General features: G+C 33.5%; 1 protein-coding gene and 1 pseudogene across 1 annotated transcript; both read right to left on the bottom strand.

The window, feature by feature from the left end:
* Positions 1–9584: 9584 nt before the first annotated feature.
* LOC145590167 (CBL-interacting serine/threonine-protein kinase 25 pseudogene) lies at positions 9585–11348 on the bottom strand (annotated as a pseudogene).
* Positions 11349–22408: 11060 nt separating this feature from the next.
* Positions 22409–22870, bottom strand: LOC145589288 (uncharacterized). The gene has a single exon (XM_081645812.1). It carries the CDS (start codon positions 22868–22870, stop codon positions 22409–22411), a length of 462 nt encoding a protein of 153 aa, XP_081501938.1.
* Between the last annotated feature and the right edge of the window lie 1523 nt (positions 22871–24393).

Raw genomic sequence — 24393 nt, 5'->3', positions numbered from 1 at the left:
GCAAAAATTAAATAACAAGATAAAATTCCAGCATACTGTATGGTTTTAATGAAAGATGCTTTAGATTTGTGTTATGTTATGTATCATTCATTCGTTATAAAAATTATAGTTTAGTCCACTTTTGACGGTTGATAACTAAAGCCCTACTTTTATCGCCCATTTTGTTATTAGTCAATTTTGGGTATCTTATGCTCTTAATCTATTCTTCGACTATTTCTTATTTTCTAACCACTTTCATCAACCACCCAATCAATTCTAGGAATCATGTTATTGTTTGGTAATCGAGTTCATGGGTGGATATTGATCAAAGCTCCTGCCTTTTCTTTCCTATTAATATATTAATTTTTTTTTTTGGAAAATTAGTACTGGAGAAATACGATGAGTAGCGTAACTAAATATGACTTTTTTTTATTTTTTTTATATCTAATTATAAATGGATTTTTATACTTTCTAACTCAATGCGGATTAAAAATATTGATTGCTAAAAATATGAGTTGGAAAACGTGATAAATGATAAAATGAAGGTAGTCAAATAAAATAAAAAAACAAGGAAAAAAAAATTAGAATAGAGGAAGCATCAATTGATCTAGTTATACATACAAGTGCCTTCAAAAAAAAAAAGTTATACATAGGAGTGTTTAAGAGCATGAAAGATAAGACAATCTTCACTCCTAAGTACAAGTGGTGAGGCTTTAATTAATGAGCTTAAAATCACAAGATGATTTACTCTCAATCTCGATCAGTTATATACAACTCTTATCTTTTTTAAAGAGTTTAAATTAAAATTTCTAAGGGTTTGGTTGGTTTACCTACTGCATAAGAAGTTAAGGATTACTAATCATGCTTTTCTACCTTATATGTAAAAATAAATTAACTAATTCCTTCATTGTTTTAGATGAATTAGCTTATATATTTAGAAGTTTCAATTTGAATACATCACTTTCTATATTAGAAGTATCTAAATTACGTACCGAGTACTATTTTTGCTTTGCCAATAGTCCAAATTATAAGCGGTACGTATACATCACTAGTCAAAAAAAAAAAAAAAAAAAAAAAAGTCAAAATATCCCCCTAGCTGGGTGGCTGGCATAGATGGGCCTATGAGGATTGAACTTCAGGCCATAATCTACTACTCCGCATTGATCTAAAGACTACTCAATAGTTAAAGGTCGATGTTCAACTGTTAATTATTATTCTTGTCTCACCGATTTACTTTTCAGTGTGTATAAAGACTTAAAGACTTTTATTCAACTTGGGCCTCGCCCTCTAATCTTGGATAAATCGGCCCACTCTAAACAATGCAACCCTATTTTCTATCTTACATGAATTATCTTACCTAAATTCAACCATATAATATAACTAATACTTCCTCCGTTTTTATTTAGTTACAACACACCCATTTAGCACGCATTTTAAGAGAGATATTGTATTAGGTAAATGAATAAATTAATTTACAAAATTTTACCACCAATAAGAAGAAAGGGATAAGTTGCTATGGTTTAAATTTCATAACTTAATTCATTCATTTACCTAGTGTAATTACAACCTCAAAAAGCGTGATAAAAGGTGTGTGGCAACTATAAAAAAAAAATAGAGGAACTATATATATAAAGAGTAGTTGAATTCCAACAGATATGTCCGTTCACAAAACAATTCATTAAAAAACTGTCAAAAACATCACTTTTAAAGTCCGCCCAATCGGGCGCGCAAAGAAGTCTTGAAAAACATGCAAAAACTGACAACACTCTTCGCCCTAGCAGACCGGGCAAGGGCACCTGGTAGTGCGCACGCAACATCTCAATAAATATTGAGAATAGAAAATCTTGCGTGGACTTGGTCCACAATAATATTATTGTGGAACTAAGGTTTATACACACGTAACTGACATTATATTCAACATAGTGACCCCTAATTTTAATATAGTAACCTTATTTTTAATATAGTAACCTTTTTTAAATCTTGTGTTACCTTAATGTTATAATGAATATAAAGTACGACATTATGTTGAATAGTGACCTAATTTTAACATAGTGATCTTTATTTATCATATTGACCATTATGTAAAAATTTCATTAAAAAAATTAACCTCTTATAGCTTTTATAATGTCAAACTAACTTTTATTTCAACATAATAACCTTTATTTTAATATAATGACCTTTTTTTTATTAATAAAACAATTATATTATCTCTAATGTTGGTGGTGCATAATAAATTAGTGTGAAGCAGGTCTATTTAAGAATTAACTATCTTTATCTATAAATGTTCCAACATTTGTTTATCTATTTGTTATTGCTTGTAATAGTTAATTACGTACTGATTCTCCCTTCAAAATTGAGACTTGCACATGAATTTAATCATGACTCCGTATTGAACGAATAAAATAGAATAATGTTCGTGAAAGCTTTTAATCAAGTATAGTGATGGTGCTTTTAATTAAGCTTATATTTTGGTTTTATTATACAAAGTATATGTAATAAAAACACTATGGAACATGAATGAAGTTTATTTAAGTATGTTGGTCAGCTGTACTTCCTTCTTATACACATGTAGACATGTAATGACATAGTTTATCATTTACGTACTAAGTAATTTTATTTGAATGGAAATTAAAGACTACTCTGTATCTAGTAAGTGCGCATAGCTAGGGTGAGCATAATAGGGCACTATGTTGAAATTTTGGAAACCGGAATCGAAACCTGTTGCAACAGGTTCTTCAAAATCAGAACGGAACCGGAACTTGTTGAACAGGTTCCTGAAAAGTTCAGGGTACCCTGTCTTTCAATATATTTCGTACTTTTTTTACAAAATTATTTCAAAATAAATTGGAAGGTCATAAATTTACAGCTTTTACAACTTGCAAATACATCAAACTAAATATAGTTATTTACCAAATATAACACATATATTTATGACAATTATTTATTAATTAATTTATTAAAATTTGAACTTAATTTTACATATGATTTGGGTTTAAATAATACTTTTAATAGGTTACTAGGTGAAACCCCGTGCAATGCACGAATATTGACTAATTATAATGAAAATATAATTAGATATTAAAAAACTAAATCGGTTGATCAGTATTAAACCGTATGAAATACAGTTCGTATTAAAAATGAAATACAGTTCGTATTAAAACAATAAAAACACGAGAGAGAAAATATTTAAATATGTGATAGTTATAATGTGCAAGTCGATATTTTAGGAAGTTTACTTTAGATTTAATATAAAATAAAAGTCATAATCTAAATGCAATCCTTTTTTTAATGTAATAATATTTTTTTTAGAAATTAATTTTGGCGGGAATTTTTTTAATAACACATTGACAAGTATCTCTTAGATTCGCTTTTAGTAGTATATAATTGAATAATTGATTGATTGACAAGGTACTCAGACTCTATAGGTTTCGGTTCCAAAAAATCGAGAATCTGAATCGAAACCTGTTGCAACAAGTTCTCCATTTTGCTACCTGGAATCGAAACCTCTTGTACAGATTCCGGAATCTACCGTTGAGGATACCCTATTTTTTGCTCACCCCTACGCATAGCTATAACACGGACAAGTACATGTACTACACTATTGGAGTATTGGAATTTGACCTTGCATAAATGTTACTGTACGTATCTTATGTGTTGCATCGTATAGTCATCTAATTTGGGTGTCATATTTTTCTGAAAATCTAATGATGGAATATTTGATTGCATTAGTCAGTAGTCAGATCACAGACGAACGGCTCATATTTTATTTTAATTGTACTGTACAACATGTCAAGGGGAATAGTAGACTAGCTTAATAGGTTCGTTGCGTTGGTAATGAGTTTCTGGACCATAAAGTAACTAAAATGAATAGGACGTGTCACGTGTGTACCCTCCATTGAGCACTCCCCAGCACACATACATGGCCCATCCATGACTCTGACCAACTTATTATTTGGACATTCACATTCGGCCAATTTATCTTATCTTTGATGCGCATGTGCTCCAATTTCATTGCTTGGTGTGACAGACTGTGACTACAGGTGACAAAAGCACACTCAATCCGATCCAATCCGAAACCTATCCGAAAAATATCCAATTCGGAATTGGACTTACGTGGACATAACAATTTAATTTGACTTAACTTTAAAAATTTAGCCGACCCGACCCAACCATATCAGACCCGATCCGATCATCCGAATTGACACCCCTAACTATGACTTCATCTATAATTACCAAACAATACTAATTGTTCATTTATTTTTGGAAAATAGACACCTACTCCTCTCTAGATCTCAAGACCCAAGCTAGCTTTGTCTTCCCCGCAAAGGTGTTGATAAAATTTAACAAACAAACAAATTCAAACTTATCTTTTGTGGGCTTTAAGAGTATTTCGTTGTAGATTATCCTCTTACCGACCTCTTGAATAAGCCTTAACTTTATAAAATTAACATACATGTAATAACAACAATCCAATATTTAAGAAAATAAATAAATGATGATGAAGATAATGTTTAAGATGTACTTCATACTCCATGTTAGAGGTGGGCATAAGCCGTGCCGGCACGAGCTCGGCACAAAACCGGCACGAGCTCGCCAGAGGCCCGACCCGGCACGGTGACCCACTCGTGGGCCGTGGGCCATACAGTGAACAAATTTTTGAAAAACATGCACGGGCACGACATGAACTCGACGGGCGGCACGATCACTCGGCTCGTGGCACGGCCCATAGCTCGGCACGCGGCCCGGCACGACACTGCCCGTGCAAAGTTATTGTACAATTTTTGTATTATCGAACCCCATATTCCGTATAATAAAATAAGCTATAAAATTAAGGTATTCACCAATTATTTTATGATTTTTAATTATTATTATAAATTATTGTACTATCGATTTATCGTACTGGCATATAATATGATAAGTTATTCATCAATTTTTGAGTTGTCAGCTATCACCCTAGTAAATTTTTTAATTATATGCATTGTTGCTTTTTGCTAAATAATACGGAGTAATATAATAATACAAAAACATAAACATAAATTAATAAAATTAATTAAATATACTCATTTTTAAAGTTGTTTCAAAAAAGTATATATCAATTTTTTTGGAAAAAAAATAAAAAAAATTTGGAAAAACAAGGACGGTCCGCTGCCCGACACGGCACGACCCGCTAGGCACGTGGGCTGAGGTGTGCCAAAAGGTGGCACGGGACTGCACGACCCGCCATAAAGTAGGCATGACACGGCCCGGCACGAGCCACCCCCAGGCGCGACCCGTGGTGGCCCGGCGCGGCACGATGCCCACCTTTACTCCATATATAACATTCAACTTGAAAAAGTAATCATAAAATGGAAAAATGGAAACTAATAATGTCACCTTTACTATTTCTGCTAAAAATCGTACACTTTCGAAATCTGGAAACAATCTCACCTTTAATACTCATCTGCTCAAAACAAGTCTTTTACCAGTTTATGAAATTGATAACCTATGTTAGAAGGTGACTTGTCACATGTCACTTTCTAAATGTTTTTTTTTAAAAAAAAAAAATTAAAAAAAAAACAAAAAACATAAATAATAATGAAAAATTAAAAACCCGCACCTGAAAAGGGCCCTATTGTCTTTCCCTTCACTGTTGGAGTAGCACCACCGGCCAGCCCACTGGAAAAGCCCCACCCCTTCCCCGTCAACGCTAGCAATCCCCACTACTTCCATCGCCGTCAACGCTAGCAGCCCCCACCACTTCCGTCCTTCATCTTCCAAAAATTAACCTGTTATACAAGTTGGATTGTTTTCGAATTTCGAAAAATTGGGATTGTTTTTATTAGAATTACCAGTAGAAAGGTAGGATTATTAGTTTCTATTTTTTCTCATAAAATAAAACATTTGGATATATACAAATAAGATAATTTGATTGGATAATTATTGTAATATTTATTACCAAGCATAGCTTGATCTAGTGATAAGGTTTGCATCTTCCAAACATATGGTTGTAGAATCAAACTTTATTATAGGCTCTTTGGGGTGGGGAACCGGGATTCCCTTACCCTATCCCCCCACTTCCATAGTGCCTAGCCCGCTAACTCGAACTAAGAGGACTTGTGAGAGGTATCGGGCTATTCTCCTTACCAACTAACCAATGAAAAAAAATTAATTGCAATTTTTATTGACAATAAAAGACCTTCAACACAACTCATAAATAAAAATAAATAAATAAAAAAAAATTGGACAATCCAAGTTACGCCCTATTTTTTGAGATTCTGGACAAGCAGAATATAACAAAGCAGCTCAAAAGAAGAAGGCTTTACCGTTTCATTTTGACGGAATTTGTTCAAGAGATAATGCTAAACATTCTAACACTATTATTTTCAGGTCCCATGATAAAATGTTGTGAATTGAATCTAAGGGCCTATTCTGTTCGACTTAATTTCAATTCAGTCCAGTTCAGCTCCAATCACTTCAATCCAGTTCCTAATTTCCTTCTCTCGTAAACAGTTCGGTTCAGCTCTAATTATTTCAGCTCCAATTAGTTCAGTTTAGCTCTAATTATTTCAGCTCCAATCAGTTCAGTTCAGTTGTTTTCAGTAAATCGAAATAGGCCCTAGTTCTTAATGCGGCTCACAATGAGAGTGGAATTAGGCCCTTGGCTTCGATTATCCTCGATTAAAATTATTAAATTTAGAATTGAATTATTGCTAGTTAGTTTGGTGGTTTACTTGCTCAATTGCCTAGTAAGACCTGGGTTGAAAGTTAAATAAAAATGAAAATTCAAAAAAGATCTAAAAGCTGTGGAATAATATGATGATTCCTAAGTATGAAATCGATCCTAGTTTATTTATTTATTTTTTTTAATGGTAAACTACAAGGGATACCCTTACACCTATCACAAAAAAAGGGGAGTTATGAGGAATTAAACCCCCATCACATGGTGTAGACACCTAAAAATGTCTCCCCAAAACCAAACCCGATGATAAACAACCTTTCATCGTCATTGTTGGTCTGGTCAAGTATTTAATTTCGAAAGTACTTAAAATCCATATTCAGTCAAACATATTAAGTCAACAAATCAGTTAAACCATTTATTCAAACTCAGTCCAACTCATATCCTACCCCAAACCCTTTTAATTCATTTCTTGTTATTTACAGTATTAATTAAGACCGATTAATAAATAATAAAAACCCTAAGCCTGAAATTAATCCGGAATAGTTGAAACGACGCATATAATATCACGTTCTTAGCCATTAAGCAAAGAATAAAATGAATCTGGACGGTTTTCAAGAAAACGCGTTTACTGTGTCATGGCAAATATGTTGTGTCATAGTATTCCGCACTGTGTCACGGTATTCTGCATCGTGTCACGGTGCACATGCCGTGACACGACATTTTTCAAGGGTTTCTCCGCGGCGCCTTTTCACTTCTAGGGTTCCGTGCTTTATCCCTCACATTTTCTCTATAAATACAAGGTTGATTTCCTCAGTTTTGGGACACCAAAAATTTTCTCTTTTTCTCTTATGCACCAAATAACACACATTCTAATTCCCCTCTCTCTCTCTCTCTCTCTCTCTCTAAGCCTTAAACCTATTCTCCTAATTACACCATTCCTTCCTTAAGCACTCTAAGGAGTCCTTACAACACCTGAAGTTATATACTTAAACAAAGGTGTAAAAGGTAGAACCGATTGAGGGTTTGGACCAAATCTATCTACTTTTAATTTAATTTAATTGTTTCAATTTGATTTATATTTTTATTGAACTTATTAACAATTTATTCATGATGTATCAATTCAAGAAACGCGGAACGTGAGTAATTAATTCACTTATTTATTACTCTTTTCATTATTTTTATTGCTAGTATCATGATTAGGTTTATTGTTATGATTTGATTAGACTAACGTTGTTATGGTTAAATAACTTCCAATGTGGATGTTAATTTTATGTTTATTGATGATTACCATATTGCATGTTTAAAGGGAATATGTAATTGTAATTCATGATTAATAAGATAATTTGGACGACCGGTTTAGATTCTTTTTTAATCTTGTTGTTTAATTGAAGTGGTCACTAATATTTAGAATTATATGTGTGTATTAATATTTAACCAATTTAGCCTAATTTAGTTTAGAGAAAATTGAATCTTTATTTGCATGCCTTTGAGATCGCAAGAATTGCTTTTCACAATATGAATCAAGTAGAGGTTAATATGGGCATATGTGACTCCATGACTCACTTCGTACCATCATCCCCGGTCCGAATCATATAGAGTTAGTAATCCCATGGATTATGAATGGGGTGTTACCTTCACGGGTCAATCATTGTTGTCTATTGTTGTCCCTTATTCGTAGTTGCCTTAAATGATCCGTGAATGGTTTACAAGTTCCACAAAAACTTGTTGGCGACTATCTACTTTCCTTGTCCCTAATCGTATTATGTCAATACTCACTTCCTATGAGTGCCAAGCATATTCATCACATGCTTTAACGTAGGTGTAATTCGAATGACACCTACACATGGAGAGGAGGGGAGATGGAGGGACTAACCATTCCTCCATCTCCTCATTCCTCTACCGATCATGGTTTATAACTTTTTACCTGAAATTTTCATTGTGAAGGCGGATGTACCAAGCATGGTACATCCGGATTTTTGATAAAAAGAAGAATGAGCATATAATTGTTTTGTAAAGAACATATAGTTGTTTTGTAAAGAACATATAGCTGTTTTACAAAAGAACATCGATCTAGCTTTATGTTCTTTTTGTATATCTAAATAACATTCATAATATTAATAAAAAAAAATGATAATATTGTATAATAAATATTATTTATATTCACTCACCATAATCTATAGACAAAATTCAAAAAACATTTTATAATAAACAATGAATGTGCACAAATGTTTTCAAAAAAAAAGAATAAAAAAAAATGAATGTGCACAAATAAAAATACATTACACTGACAATCAAATAACACGGGGATAAAGAATATTTTTTAAGAGTGTGTTCTTTATAAAATAGTGTCATGTTCATTGTTATTAATAGCTTTATGTTCTTTTTTATTTTATTTATTTATTTTATTTTATATATATATATATATATATATCTTATGTTCTTTTACCCCGTTCATTACAACTTAATAATATGTTCTTTTCACTTTAGATATATGTTCTTTACAATTCTATACCATATTTTTTTCACTTTAACTAAACGTTCTTTCCGTTTTTTTTTTAATTTTTTTGAATGGATGTACCATGCGCATGATATATTCATCGATTGCTTTTTACCACTCCGTACGTTACTTCCTTGAAAAAGGCAATCGGTTATGTCGGTAAGTAATTGGAACATATTAAGTGCGCAAAGATATTTGTGTACTCTTAATTAATTAATTAATAATTAAAAATGAGAGATATAATGATACATCATGAGTTAGCAATCGCCCACAGAAAATACGAAACTACAGGTGAACAAACTTTCTCCACATAAACAACTTAAACCATAATAAGTTATATGCATAATTTAAGAAGAATTTACAAATGTTTCAGACATTACAATATTTTGGGAGGTCTTACATGAATATGATCTGAATTAATTACACTACATTCTAGTTGTAGATCATGAGTAAAATCATAATACCAAGTAGCTAGGATTTCATATTTTACAAAAAAAAAAAAAAAAAAAAAAAAAAGAAACATGACACCCCAATCTTAAACAAGTGAAGTATCTTAAAAATTACAGTCACCTACTAAAATTGAATTATGAATTACAGTTGAGTTGGCAGTGGGTTTCCCCTTGCCAACTCCACACAATATCTTTCAAAGCAGGCCTTACATTCTCCTCACAAAACTTGACATACTCAAGTGTATCCCCTGAACACTTTGACAACTCTACCACCGTGACCTCGGCCGCCACCTCGAACACCTCCGCCGTCATTTGCAACCTCCCTTTTCTCCCCTCTTCCCTCCCCTGAATCTTCACTTTGAACTCCTTCCAATTCCAACTCACTTCAACATTCATTTTCATAGCCAACCCTTGAAACTTTGCCATTATGGCCGAGGCAGAGCACTTGGATGTGAACATAGACCCCGATTTCTTGTTATTTTCGAATAAGCTGGACAGATCGAACCCTGATGACATCGATGATATGAACTCGAAAGCGTTGAAAAACCGGGGTGATGCTACTTTAGGCTCCTTTACTAGCTGATCGGGGACTTGGAGGGGTTGAGGCGGAGAAGATGACAGAGGATCCTTCCGAAACCAAGGTTGCCTCATGATCCCCTGAATAGAAAGCCTTCGATTAGGATCAACCACTAACAGCTTCGAAACAAGGCGCTTAGCATCAGGAGGGAACCAAGGAGGAAACTCGTATTCACCCTTGAATATCTTCCGATACATCTTCATCATATTAACATCCTGAAATGGTAAATACCCTGAAAGTAGAGCAAACAATATTACTCCGCAAGACCAAATGTCCGCCTTTGCTCCGTCATAACCTTTCTTCCTTAACACTTCCGGGGCAACATAGGCGGGAGTCCCACATTGGGTGTGAAGTAGGCCATCTTGCCTGAGGTGCTCCGGCAAAGCCGACAGCCCGAAGTCGGTTACCTTAAGGTTTTCATTCTCGTCTAGGAGTAGGTTTTCTGGCTTAAGATCGCGGTGTGACACCCCTCGACTATGGCAATAATCGATGGCGCTAATAAGTTGTTGGAAATACTTTCTTGCATATTCCTCCTTGAGTCTTCCCTTGGCTATTTTGGAGAATAGTTCACCACCCTTTACATATTCCATGATGAAATATATTCTTCCCTTGGTAGCTAGGACTTCCTTAAGGGCGACCACAGTTGGGTGCCGAACCAATCTCATAACCGAGATTTCTCTCTCGATTGCTTCCACCATCCCTGCTTTTCTCACCTGTTCTTTGCTGATGACTTTAATTGCCACGTTTTCATTGGTAGCATCATTTTTTCCATAGTAGACCTTGGCAAAAGTGCCTTGCCCCAGGAGCCTTCCAACCTCGTACTTTCCGAAAATTATGTTCCTAGTAGGTGCTTGGCTCTCACACTCTTGTTGTTCATCTACGTGTTGGTCCATGACATAGAACAAGGTTTCAAGTTTGGTGGGAAAAATGAAACTTAACTTACTTTCCAGATAAATATGGTGTGATTTAGTAGAGGATTCCAATGGTTAGGGAGTGAAATTAAGGATTGATTAACAAGGAACATTAGTGAATGATTGTGGTTTTGTAACGAGAGAGTGGACTAATAATACATGTTATGTGATTATTTGAAGAAGACATGATTACTGATTTATGTAATGGGATTATTGGAAAGTGTAGCCAGTTGATTTGAGAATGAAGCAAGCTAGGGGCAAGGAGCACATTGAAATTTGAAATAATATCAAGGCCGTAGAATTATAATTTGGACGTTTTATAATATTTTAAGGTTATTATTTGGTGGGGCCCGAATGCCGTCACTTGTGGTTGTGGCTTGGCACCCAATGGTTGGTTTAGTGTGAAGGTGGGACCCCCTGTTTTTGTATGTAATACAATAATAATGGTAGAGTAGAGTATTTTATGAGGCTTTGGGGATACTTTGGAGCGTCCCCCATGATGTTAGTTGTTTGTTTAATTCAATTCATGGGCCCATCTCAATTGCTCCATTATATTGGAGCTTTGTCCAGAATACTCCCTCCGTTCTAAAACACTTGTTCCACTTTTTATTTTTGGACATTTTTAAATACTTGTTCCATTTCTTTATTTGAAAAGATTTTACAGTATTTAATTCAATTATCTCAACTAGTGGACTCTAAATAAATTATATTTTAATAATTTCATACTTTTTCTCCTCCAATTCTCTACAAGTGTTGGCATTCGGGCCCCACTACACTACCTAGGGTTGTTCATCGGTCCAATACTGAACCGGATCAGAGCGAAGAATGAAAATTAGAATTTTAAGAACAGAAGACCGCACCGATTAAGCTAGGATCAAATCCGGACCGAACCGATTAAGCTAGGACCAAATCCGGACCGGACCAAAAGAATAAGTCCAAAACTCGGACCGGACTTCTTTGGACCGATTTAAGAATTTTTTTTAAAAAGAATTCTAATTTTTTAATAATTTTATGAAAAAATCGAAAAAAGTAAAGGAAAATCTACACTTTAACGGTTTTTTTTTTTTTTTTTTTTTTTGTATATTTATTACAAAAAACTCATAAATTCAAAGTTTTCTAAGCTTATTAAGGATAATATTAACCATTATTTAAGGTTTCACGCATATTTTTAACAAAAGAATCGATTCGGTCAAAAACCAATTTTTATAGGGTTTTGGACTGGACCGAAAAAAAAAATTCTAGACCCGAAAAGAAGATCGATTAATTCGATCCGGTCCAGTTCGGGGTCGGTCCAAGGCGGTCCGGTCCATTTTTTCGATCCGGACCGATTTATGAACACTCCTACCACTACCTCCATATTTTAATACTTTATCCAATTTCTCTTAAAACTCCGCGCATATAGAAATGAAGTAAGTATTTAAAAACAGAGGGAGATTTTTCTATTCTTTTTTACTTGACCCGTTTTGACTTTTAAACTATTCACCACTTCATCTTTGACCGTCTTTTGTGAATTATATGTAAAGAAAAACATGTTTATGTGAAATCTTATTATAATCGGCTAAATAAGTTCCATCACAATATATAACTTTTAAATTTTATTTATAGAGAATTAAAATTATTGATAGTTAAAGTTGTGCATTGACAAATGTGATAAAAAAAACAAGTAAAAAAAAAAACGGAGGAAGGAGTATGTATTTTATCTATTCTACAATTCTAATGGAACTATATTTGTTTGCCTCAATTGATTTTTCACGAAATTATTTATAAAAATATTTGAAATAATTACAAATTAATCACATGATTTCATTATTGTACGGAGTATGTATTTGTGATAATTTTATCGTCAGAGTTTATAAAATTTGACCCACAAAATTAGAATGGGGCAAATAAATAAGGACAAATGAAGTATTATGTACCTCCTCTGTTTTTTTTAATATTTGCAACACTTTTATTTTCACGCTTGTCGATACATTATTTTAATTGTTAATATCTTTAATTGTGAATATGTAAAAATTATAAACATTAGATATTAAAATAGTATACATCGAGACGAATCTAACAAGATCCCAATGACTATATTTTTGTTTAACCATAAATCGTTAAAGCTAGTCAAAATAGAGTCTATAAACAGTGTAAAAGTCAAAATGTTGCAACTATAAAAAAAACGGAGGAAGTATGCGGAGTATTCAATGTCGAAATTTTATTGGCTTTAATTTGTACTTTGTCTTCTAGTATGATAACATACATTCTCTAATCATCTTTGAAATTCTTATATACATGCACAAACGGACAAACCTGATTAGTGATTACAATTGTGCTAGGTACACTCAAGGTAGTCCGTAATATTTTGTTCATTTTGATTACTATTGCTTATATAATCATTAAATAAGTCAAAATTAACTTTAGATTCACCTTGCATAGTAAAAATTAACGCCGGATGCTATGTGAAATAGATTAATGGTTAACTATCTTAATTAACTATGACAACCTTTGTTTTTTGGAAATAATTAACTATGACACTATGACAATCTAGTTGTTATTTAAAGAATACTACCGTATTTTATTACCTGCTCTAATTCTACAAGTACGGGGTTTTAGGAGAAATAGTAGAAAGTAATACTTTGTGTAATACAAAGGAAGTGGGGTTGCAGGAAAAGTATAAGTATGACAGTTTGGAGGAAAGTGAATATGAAAATATTCAAGTAACCTCTGTGAGATTATTTTTTGTCTGAGAGTAACCCCCTAAATAAGTAATCCTTGAGTCCCTGATCGATTGAGTAATCTCTGAATAAATAACCCCGGCCACATAAAGATAACGATCAAAGTTGATATAGTTGAATATTGTTATAAATCAAAAATTGATTAAGAATGTTTTAAACAAATTGAGTAATTGATTAAGATCGATTACTTTTTTTTTTTTTAAGAAATTGATTAAGATTACCTGATAATAAACTTCAAAATGTGATTATTGTACTGTGTTAAGCCACGCCTCAAATGCACAGTAATTGATTAAGTTGTTTTTTTGGAAAATAATTGATTAAGATTACTTGATAAACTTTAAAATGGGATTATTGTACTAGCCACGCCTCAAATGCACAAGGAGTCTTATTAATTGATTTTAATTCATATGCGGACAAAGGCCACGTGATGAGTACCCTAAACAAACTATAAATAATTTAGGCCTTGTTTGGTTGGTTAAAAATTTTGAGGGAAGTCAAAATTTTTGTGAATTTCATTTTCACCTTCTTGTTTGGTTGACACAAAAAAGTGAAAATGGGGGCAATAAAAATTCATGGGAATTTTGACTTCCCACAAAACATGGGAATTCACTTACCTTACGACCTTACCCCCCTTGGTAGGTTGAAATTCTCGTGGAAATTTACTTCCTCCATTTTTAACCAAACAAATTTGTTAAATTCCCATGATTTTAATAATGGAATTTATTTCCCACAAATTGAAATTTCATGGGAATTTACACTTCTCTAATGAACCAAACGACCCCTTAGTTATCCACTCTTATCAACTACGGCTTATATCTAGCAACCATAATTATCCGATTCATCCGTATAGGGATGTCAATGGATCTGTATCCGACCCGAATCCATGGATTCAGATCCGTGAAGGGTCTTTAAAATTTGGACCCGTTGAATCCAGTTTCTACTGAAAAAAGGGATTTGAATCCGGGCTTGGCCCCTAGATCATACTTTTTGGATGCTCATATCGGATATATCATTGTTGTTTTTTCACTTGCTCATTTGTAACATCGTACTTTTTTTCGTTGTTTATAATTTTTATTTCAAAATATAAGAGTATAAGCTGGTTACTTTGTATTTTTAGATTAGTTGTATAACTTTAATTTAGGTTGAATAACCCCCGACGGAAGTTTGAAATGCAAATTTTGACCCAAACATTACATTTATTGCAAAAAATTAGGCAAAATATATTGGATCCGTTTTAGACCAGGATCCAGACCCGGATCCGTTGGACCCGTTGGATCTGGATTCGGGTCTTCATTTTCCAAAACCTACGGATCCGGGTCGGATCAAGATCCTAGATACAAAAATGGATTTGAATTCGGGTCTATCTGGACCCGATCCAGATCCAACTTGTTGTCATCCCTACATCCGTAACACTAAGCGTAGTAAAAAAAACGCCTACTTAAACTCATGAAAAGGAACCTTTTATGTGAAAGGAGATGTTGAAGTGTAAACTTCGCAAACATCACATACATTGAGAATATATGTCATATATATATGTCTCCAGTAATAACATAAAATCTGTCTTACTTTCATTGACTGGGTTGTGAGTTGAAGCACTTAGTTTGATTGGTAGAATTCGTCACTTTTCCATTAAGAAGAATCGACGATCATAAATCTAGATTTACATTGTCGTTAAACTATTGGTCTGAGTTACGAAAGCTACAAGCAATCTTCTGTAATTTCGCGATCGTCATAAAATGTTAGGCGGATCCTTCCTCTATTTAGTATTGCATTGGTTACTTTTTTTTATCTGATGCATCACATTTTGCCATTTTGCCTACCTTTCCATAATTTCACTGTTACTTCTTTTCTTTAGGTAATTGCCTCGCAACCAAATATACGGTTTACTTCACGACAAACAAATTACGGAGTATATACTCACACGTTGCACAGTGATCCGGCTAGAATTTCCACGTTACGTACAGATTATCAAATAATTTCTCTATTCGATTCTCTGCATACTAGCTAAGCCTTTGTAATTATTGAACAGAGTATGTAGTAAATTAGTGAGATAAAGGGGAAAAAAAGTAAACATTATATATTATAAAGTGAGTCAGCATACCAGGATTACACGAGTTATATATATATATATATATATATATATATATATATATATATATATATATATATATATATATATAGAAAACAAACCCAGATTTTAGAGAGAGAAAGTAGAGAGACAGAGAATATCAGAATTAAATATTTGGGTAAAATGAAAATATGTTTCATTAGTTGTAGTATGAGTGTATATATACATCAAATAAGACAAAAGTGGGTAACAAACCCATAACAAACTTTGTCCTAATATCAAGAAAATCACTAAGCAAATATCTAATAATCTTATATCATCATAACACCCCCCTCTCTAGATGGAACTGACCGAGAAGAACAGGGGCAATCTTGAAATGAAATTTGAGTAATTAACCCAATTTTGCTACTCAAGAAATGGTGCTGATCAGCACCAAGTGGTTTTGTCATAATATCTGCTAACTGCATTGCTGACTTCACATGAACAGTTTTTATAAAACCAGATTGTACATATTCTCTAATGAAATGTACATCCAACTTCTGATGCTTGCTTCTCAACTGCTTAGTCTTTTCATGGAAAACTGGATTTTCTGCCATGTGCATAGCAGAAACATTATCACAATACAGAGTGATAGGAGTAGGAACATGAATTCCTAAATCATCCAGTAAGCCTTCCAACAAGATGATCTCATTAGTAGTATAACTCATACTCCTATATTCTGTTGTTGTTGAGCTCTTTGACACTACTTTCTGCTTCTTGGTTTTCCAAGAAACCAATGATTTGCCCAAGAACACACAATAACCTGATAAGGATCTTCCAGTATCATCACATGTACCCCAGTCTGCATCACAGTAAGCAGTGAGCTTAAGATCATTCTCTGCAGGATAAAACAGTCCCATGTTCAAAGTACCTTTCAAATACTTGAGAACATGATTAACAGCAGACATATGAGGTTGCCTTGGTTGATGTAGAAACTGACTTAGCTGTTGAACAACATAGCTAATGTCAGGTCTTGTAAGATTAAGATAGAGCAACCTCCCAATAATCTTCCTAAACATCTCAGGGTCTGCAAGCAAATCACCTTCAAAATTACTCAATTTTAAACCTCTAGGCAAAGGAAATGAAGCAGGGGAACAGGACTCCATATGAGCATCCCTAAGCATATCCAAAATATACTTCCTTTGGTTCAAAAGAATACCAGAACTGGATCTTGTAACCTCAATTCCCAAAAAATATTTGAGTTGCCCCAAATCCTTAATTGTGAAAGCTTTATGCAGAGCAGTCTTCAAAGAATCAGTCACCACTCTGTCATTCCCAGTAATTAATAAATCATCAACATAAGTGTAGGGAATATTTCAAGCATTATGATAACCCCAAACTTGAACCCCACTGTGATCATACACTAAAGTACGGTGGCGTTCCAAAGGGAAAGACAAAGAGCAAAAAGAGTCGCCAACAAGTTTTAGGAACTTGTAAACCCAAAAGACAATCCAAAAGGACCATCAACTACTCCATAAGGTCTTGAACCAAATAGGGTCCGGGGATGAGGGTACGAATCCAATCTACAAAAGAAAGGACCCGTCCTATAAAATAGGCCTCTACTTTGTTCTGCTCGTATTCATGTGCGCTTTTCGAATAACATACAAACATTATATTGAACCTACCCTATTTATCTATGTTGGTTGAAATTAATGCACAAATAATACTATTATTGGCGATCACTTGACTTAAAATCACATTAGCCTAAACCAAATTAATAATTATCTTATTAAGCGTGATTTCAAGTACCAATTCCCTTTAACAATCATAAAAGGTGTGATCAAGCAATAACAATATAATAAAACAAGCAACATAAGCATAAAGAATAATAATAAATAATAACGATGATAATAGCATAATAAAGCATAATAAAGCTTAATAATAATAGCAAGATCCTAGGCATGATACTAACAAGATTAATAACAAATCCTAGCATGTCACTAAACAATAAAGATCAAAGCTTTAAACCTAACATGGTACTAACATGATATTAGAAAGAGTAAAGGCGCCCTAAACATGATACTAGAAAGCATAAAATAACATCCTAACATGATACTAGGAATATAAAACAATAATAAGCAAATCTAAACATGCTTTCTACATTGAAAGAGAGTAATAAGATTACATACTTTGAAGCCTTGTACCTCTTTCTAATAACAAAATACACAAGTTAGTAACTTCAATGAAAATAATAAAGAACAATTAAAGAATTAAATTGAAATCAAATTAAATAAAGTTTTGACTAGTTTTGGACCAAACCCTCAAAAATTATCAACCTTGCACGTCTAGGGCGAAGGCAACTTCGAACTTGGCTAAGAGATTCTAAGTCTTGTGAATACGGAATATTGTATGTAAAAAGCTAGTTTAGAAATAGAGAGAAAAAATAAGCTATATTGCTCAAGAGAGAGAATAGAGAGAATTGATTGGGAGAATAGATGAGAGATGATGAGAGATCATGAATAAAAACGGAGGTTTGAGACCCTATTTATAAGGAAAAAGTTCGGAAAATCATAGAATTTGATAAGGAATAAAACTACACGCTGTCGCTAACAAACTGACCTTGTCGCCAGAAATTTATCTTGTTGCCAGGTGACAGAGTCTGTCGCGAGGCGACAAGCCTGTCGTTTGGCGACAGAGACAGTTTTTACGGATTTTGTTTTTATTATATCTTTTGATCTAAAAGTCTAAATAAGTCATATAATAAGTCAGATTAAAATCTTTTGTAGATAAAAATATATGGCCGAAATAGTAGGACAGTGTCAGTTTTGGATAGAGTTTCGTATTTCTTTAATATCTTTTTCGTTATAGCTCGGAATTAATATTATAATATATCATTGGAAAGATAATTTCAAGATCTATCCAACCATATAAAATTTGGATAAAAAATATGAGGCACGAAAATAATATCTGACTATCTTTGAACATCTTTAAATCCTAATAGAATTAGGAAAGTTTTAAAAAAGGAAAGTTTTATTTAAATTCAAATTCTATGATCTTATCTTTTCAAAAAAGGATAATTAAGATATTTTAGAAACTTATAGAAGATTCTAATCAATCCTAATTAGTTTAGGAATTGGATTAAACCTTTGGACCCTCCTCATGATCATTGGGTCGTAGGTAAAATCCGGTTTGGGCCCAGTTTAGTATTTTGGCCATAACTTCCTCATTATTCATCGGAATTGGGCTTATAATATATCGTTGGAAAGGTCTTTTAAAGCCCCATCCAACTACACATTATTAGACCCTTATCATGGACCAAACTAAACTGGATTGGACGTTTTCATAAAATGGAGTGGGTTTTCGAAAACAGAAAGAAAGATAAAAACTAACCGCAACACTTGACTTTCAACCACACTTTCACCTCATTCGATTATGGTTCGACGTGACAGGTATTCATCACTGGGTTTGGTTTTGGGGAGACACAAATGGGTGTCTACAATAAGCAACCACTGCAGTAAAAGACTTCCATTCCTGTCTAACAAATATTGAATAATCTTGCTTTGATTTTGTAAAACCAAAATCAATGAGAAATTGACTTAACTCCTTGTTCTAGCATCTTGAAGCTTGTTTAAGGCCATAAATTGGCCTTTTCAGTTTACAAACTTGGCCTTACATAGCCTTTTTGTAACCTTGAGGAGGTGTCATATATACTTCTTCATCAAGATAGTCATGGAGAAAAGCATTATTCACATCAACTTGTTGTATATCCCAACCATGAGCAGCTGCCAAAGCAATAATAGTTCTGACAGTAGAGAACTTAGCTACAGGACTAAAAGTATGTTTGTAATCCTTGCCTTTAACTTGTTTATCTCCTCTAGCTAAAATTCTAGCCTTGCATCTCTCGGCAGTTCCATCAGGGTTGAACTTAGTTTTATAAACCCACTTGGAACCAATTGCTTTTTTTCCAGGAGGCAAATCAGTAACCTCCCAAGTGCCGGTCTTTTCCATAGCTTCAAGTTCTTTATCCATTGCTGCAACCCACTCCTCATGATCTTTGGCTTGAGAATAGGTACTAGGCTCAAAAGCAATCAAAACATTTGCAAGACTGACTTGCAAATTGTTATCTAAAACAGAAATAGGAGGAGCAGCAAAGATGTTGAAAGAAGAGCTGAGATCAGAGTAAGATTGTTCCCGTATTGACTGAATACTAGGGATATTGACCTCAAAATTGTCAAACTTCTAAGGAATGTTCTTAATTCTGTGAGAAATCCTAGGAACATTTGTTTGGGAATTATCATGATGAGAAGATGAAACTGAAGTTTCATTAGGGCTGTGATCAGAAGGAAAGGACACAGGAATATCATGTGGAACTTGAGAAGAATGAGAAGAAGAAGAAGAAGAAGAAGAAGAAGAAGAAGAAGAAGAAGAAGAAGAAGAAGAGGTATGTGAAGGAATATCAGAAACATCCAGAGCAGGATTCACCAAATCCCATTGTAATATATGAGAACCCTGATCTTCATATACATGCTGAAAAGGAAAAGAATCCTCCACAAAATACACATCTCTACTCAAAATAAACTTTTGTGATTGCAAATCATAGAGCTTGTATCCCTTCTGCCCAAAAGGATACCCTAGGAATACACATTTCCTAGATCTTGCTTCAAACTTATCACCAGTCTTTTGTGCAGCAAAACAAAGACAACCTATTACCCTCAAATGAGAATAATCAGGCTTCTTATGAAACAAAACCTCAAAAGGAGACCTCCATTCTAATACAGAACTAGGTAACAAGTTAATCAAATAGGTAGCTGCTAACAAACATTCCCCCCAGAATTTGAAAGGAAGATGAGCATGAATCCTCAATGTTCTGGCAGTTTCTAACAAATGTCTATGCTTGCGTTCAACCTTCCCATTTTGTTGAGGATTACCAGGAATGCTCCTTTGATGAACTATACCATGCTCAGCAAACAACTTAGCACAAGCATCTTGAATAATCTCAGTTCCATTATCACTCCTTATCACTTTAATCTTCTTACCAAACTGAGTATTTACATAAGATATGAAACCAGATAGCACAGACAACACCTGAATTTTATCTTGAAGTAGATAAGTCCAAGTGACTCTAGTATGATCATCAAGAAGGGTTAAAAAATAAGATGCACCAGACATTGTAGGTCTTCTGTATTTACCCCATAAATCAACATGTACTAAATCAAAGGAAGCAGCAGCCATAGAAGAAGACAAATGGAAAGGAAATTTATGATGCTTTCCAAGAACGCATGCTTCACAAGAAAATTCACAATTCTTATTTCCTGATATTGGAACAATTACATGTTTTAAATTGCTAGCAGAAATATGTCCTAACCTAGCATGAACAACATCAATACTATGAGTTACACTTTTAGTGATAGTGTTATTAGCAAGCATGGACTCATCAACATGCTGAGAAGACATATGTATAGAAGGAATAGAAAGGGACTGAAAGGAAACAGGACTAAACTTGTAGAGGCCAGAGTATCTTGTGCCAATAGCTCTAACTTGTTTAGAGAGAAGGTCCTGAAAGAAACATGAATTTCTTTCAAATTGAGCAATCAGATTATGACTATCAAGAAATCTACTAACAGAAAGCAGATTATGCTTAAAAGTAGGAGCATAAAACACATTTTGTATGAGAAGATCAGGAGTCAAATTGACAGAACCAGTATATAAAACCATAGTAATTGTTCCATCAGGCAATCCAACTTGTATTAGAATTTCTAATTTGTGAATTGAAGCAAATAATGTCAAATTACCAGCCATATGATCACTGGCACCAGTGTCAATAATCCAGGCATCCTTATCAAACACAGTTATTAAATCATCAACATGAGAAGCAACAGTTATACCTGCATAGTTCACTACAGTAGCAGACAAAGGATTGTCAGAGAGAGCACTGTGCTGCATCATCCTCATGAAATCATTGTACATGTGAGACATAGTTGTAGGATTAACTGAAGAAGTAGAAGCAGCTGAATCTCCAGTTTGTGAAGGTGCCTTTCCAAGGAGACCAGTACCAGCACGCACATTACCAGTCAGTCTAGCAGAAGGAACAGGAGCAGAACCAGGAGCCTTCGACTTCAACAAAGTATATCACTCAGGTACACCATATAACTTGAAACATTGATCAACTTGATGACCACGCTTCTTGCAATGATCACACACAACATCTGACTTCTGCATCTTAAAATCTTTCTTAAACTGATAAGAAGGTTTAGGAAAAACCATAGGAGTAATTGCAGCATTAGCAAAAGCATTCAAAACACTTGATTCAACAGAATTTGTCATCGGATTAAGCTTATTCTGTTGTTCGATTTGCTGTAATGTATGATAGGTATTATTGATAGAAGGTAAAGGGTCAAGACTCAATAGATTCGTCTTAACCTGATCATAATCATGATTAAGACCAGCCAATAGCTGCATCAATTTCTTCCTCTGATCCATCTCAAGAATCTTCTTCAAAATATCACAACCACACAGTTTAAGTGCTCCGCAATTACAGTCAGGAAAACCTTCCAGAATCTGCAGCTGATCCTAAAGACCTTTCAATTTTCCATAGTATTCAACAATACTATCATTACACTGATTCGTAAGACCTAGAGGTCGATGCAATTCAAACAATTGAGGAGCATTTGAATGACCGAACCTCTCAGCAATTTCTTTCCACAATTCAGCGGAAGAATTCACAAACATGAAACTCTCTGCCAAATTCTTATCAACAGAGTTCAATAACCAAGACATTACCATATAGTCATTGCGCAGCCATTTCTGGTAATCTGGAGAATCAACTCCAGGTGAAGGCAGAGTTCCATCAACAAACTGCAATTTGTTGCGAGCAATCAACGCCATGCGAACCGTACGACTCCAATTGATGAAATTCGAAGCATTAAGAATGTGATTTCCAAGCTGCATGCCTGGATGATCACTATTAGAGAGGTAGTAAGGATCAGAGAAATTAATGCCATTAGAATTCTGTTGTTGCTGCTGATGTTCCATTTCAATTGAAATTGAAGAAAACTCAAATAAAAAAATAGGTGAAGAAATCGGAGAGTAAAATCAATAAGAGTTCAATTAAAAAAACGATTGGAAAAAAAATAAAAGAAATTCTGCAATTATCGCTGAAAAAAAAAATCAACGAAATTAATGAATGAAGCTTCCTTGTTGGTCTGATACCATGAAAACAAACCCAGATTTTAGAGAGAGAAAGTAGAGAGAGATAGAGAATATAAGAATTAAGAAGAAGAAATATTTGGGTAAAATGAAAATCTGTTTCATTAATTGTAGTATGAGTGTATATATACATCAAATAAGACAAAAGTGGGTAACAAACCCATAACAAACTTTGTCCTAATATCAAGAAAATCACTAAGCAAATATCTAATAATCTTATATCATATATATATATATATATATATATATATATATATATATATATATATATATATATATATATATATAACCAAGTTATAATGAGAATCAAGGCCATAATAAGAACTAGGAACTAATCTAGGCTCTTAGATCATATTAATCGGACGGTCAACATGCTTCCCGTGTCATTAATGGTATTTTCGTAATATTTCAACTTTATAAAATGATTTCCAGTTTTATTGCCTTAAAAGTTAAAAACTGGAAAAAAGTTTTAAAATTCGCAAAATTACGAAAATACCATTAATGAATGCGAGTGAGATGTGAGCGCGATTAAAAGCTGAGATTGGTTCCTAGTTCCTATTATTTACCTTGCTTCTCACATGATCTCAATTATATATATATATATATATATATATATATATATATATATATATATATATATATATATATATATGTATATGTATGTATATATGTATGTATATATGTATATATGTATATATGTATGTATATATGTATATGTATATGTATATATATATATATATATATATATATATATATATATATATATATATATATATATATATATATACACGCGCACCCGTGCGTGTGTGTATGGATCGGAGTAAAACATATATATTGACCTTTGTTTGGTTGAAGGGATGGAATTTATTCATCTAGCTTAGCAAGGCATGGAAGTCATCGAATAGTAGACAATGATTAGAGTAGTTGTGAATCTGATCTGCTTGCTTTAAGTATAGTCAATTAAAAACAAATCCTTTGCTTATCACCATAAATATCTTCACTAACTCCGGATTGTTAATCAAATTCTCTATAAATAAAAATCACACGTAGGAGTAATGTACTATTCCGGAAAGTAAGTGATTCAACATAGATGAGATGAGGATGAGATCTGTTAAATAAAGTTGATTCCCATGATGATATATTGATATATCCACCTACTTATTTGCATTGTTTTTGTATTCCACCACCTTTTTTTAATTCATCCATCCTCATCGCCAACTAACGGTTCAATTTAAATATGAAACTTGAGACAAGTTATATATATGACTAAAGAATAACTAATCATCACATGAAATGCTTAATTATATGTGTGTTCAATAACCAATTACTCCGTATGTACGTTATGTTCA

This window comes from Chenopodium album, chromosome 17 (assembly GCF_948465745.1).
Source record: "Chenopodium album chromosome 17, dcCheAlbu1.1, whole genome shotgun sequence".
NCBI classification, from domain to species: Eukaryota; Viridiplantae; Streptophyta; class Magnoliopsida; order Caryophyllales; family Amaranthaceae; genus Chenopodium; species Chenopodium album.
Note: the sequence above shows the minus strand (reverse complement) of the source record. Positions and strands in the feature narration are given on the sequence as shown.

Excerpts from the sequence above, each read along its gene's own strand:
- LOC145589288 (XM_081645812.1), bottom strand. The coding sequence starts at position 22,870 with ATGGAACATCAGCAGCAACAACAGAATTCTAATGGCATTAATTTCTCT.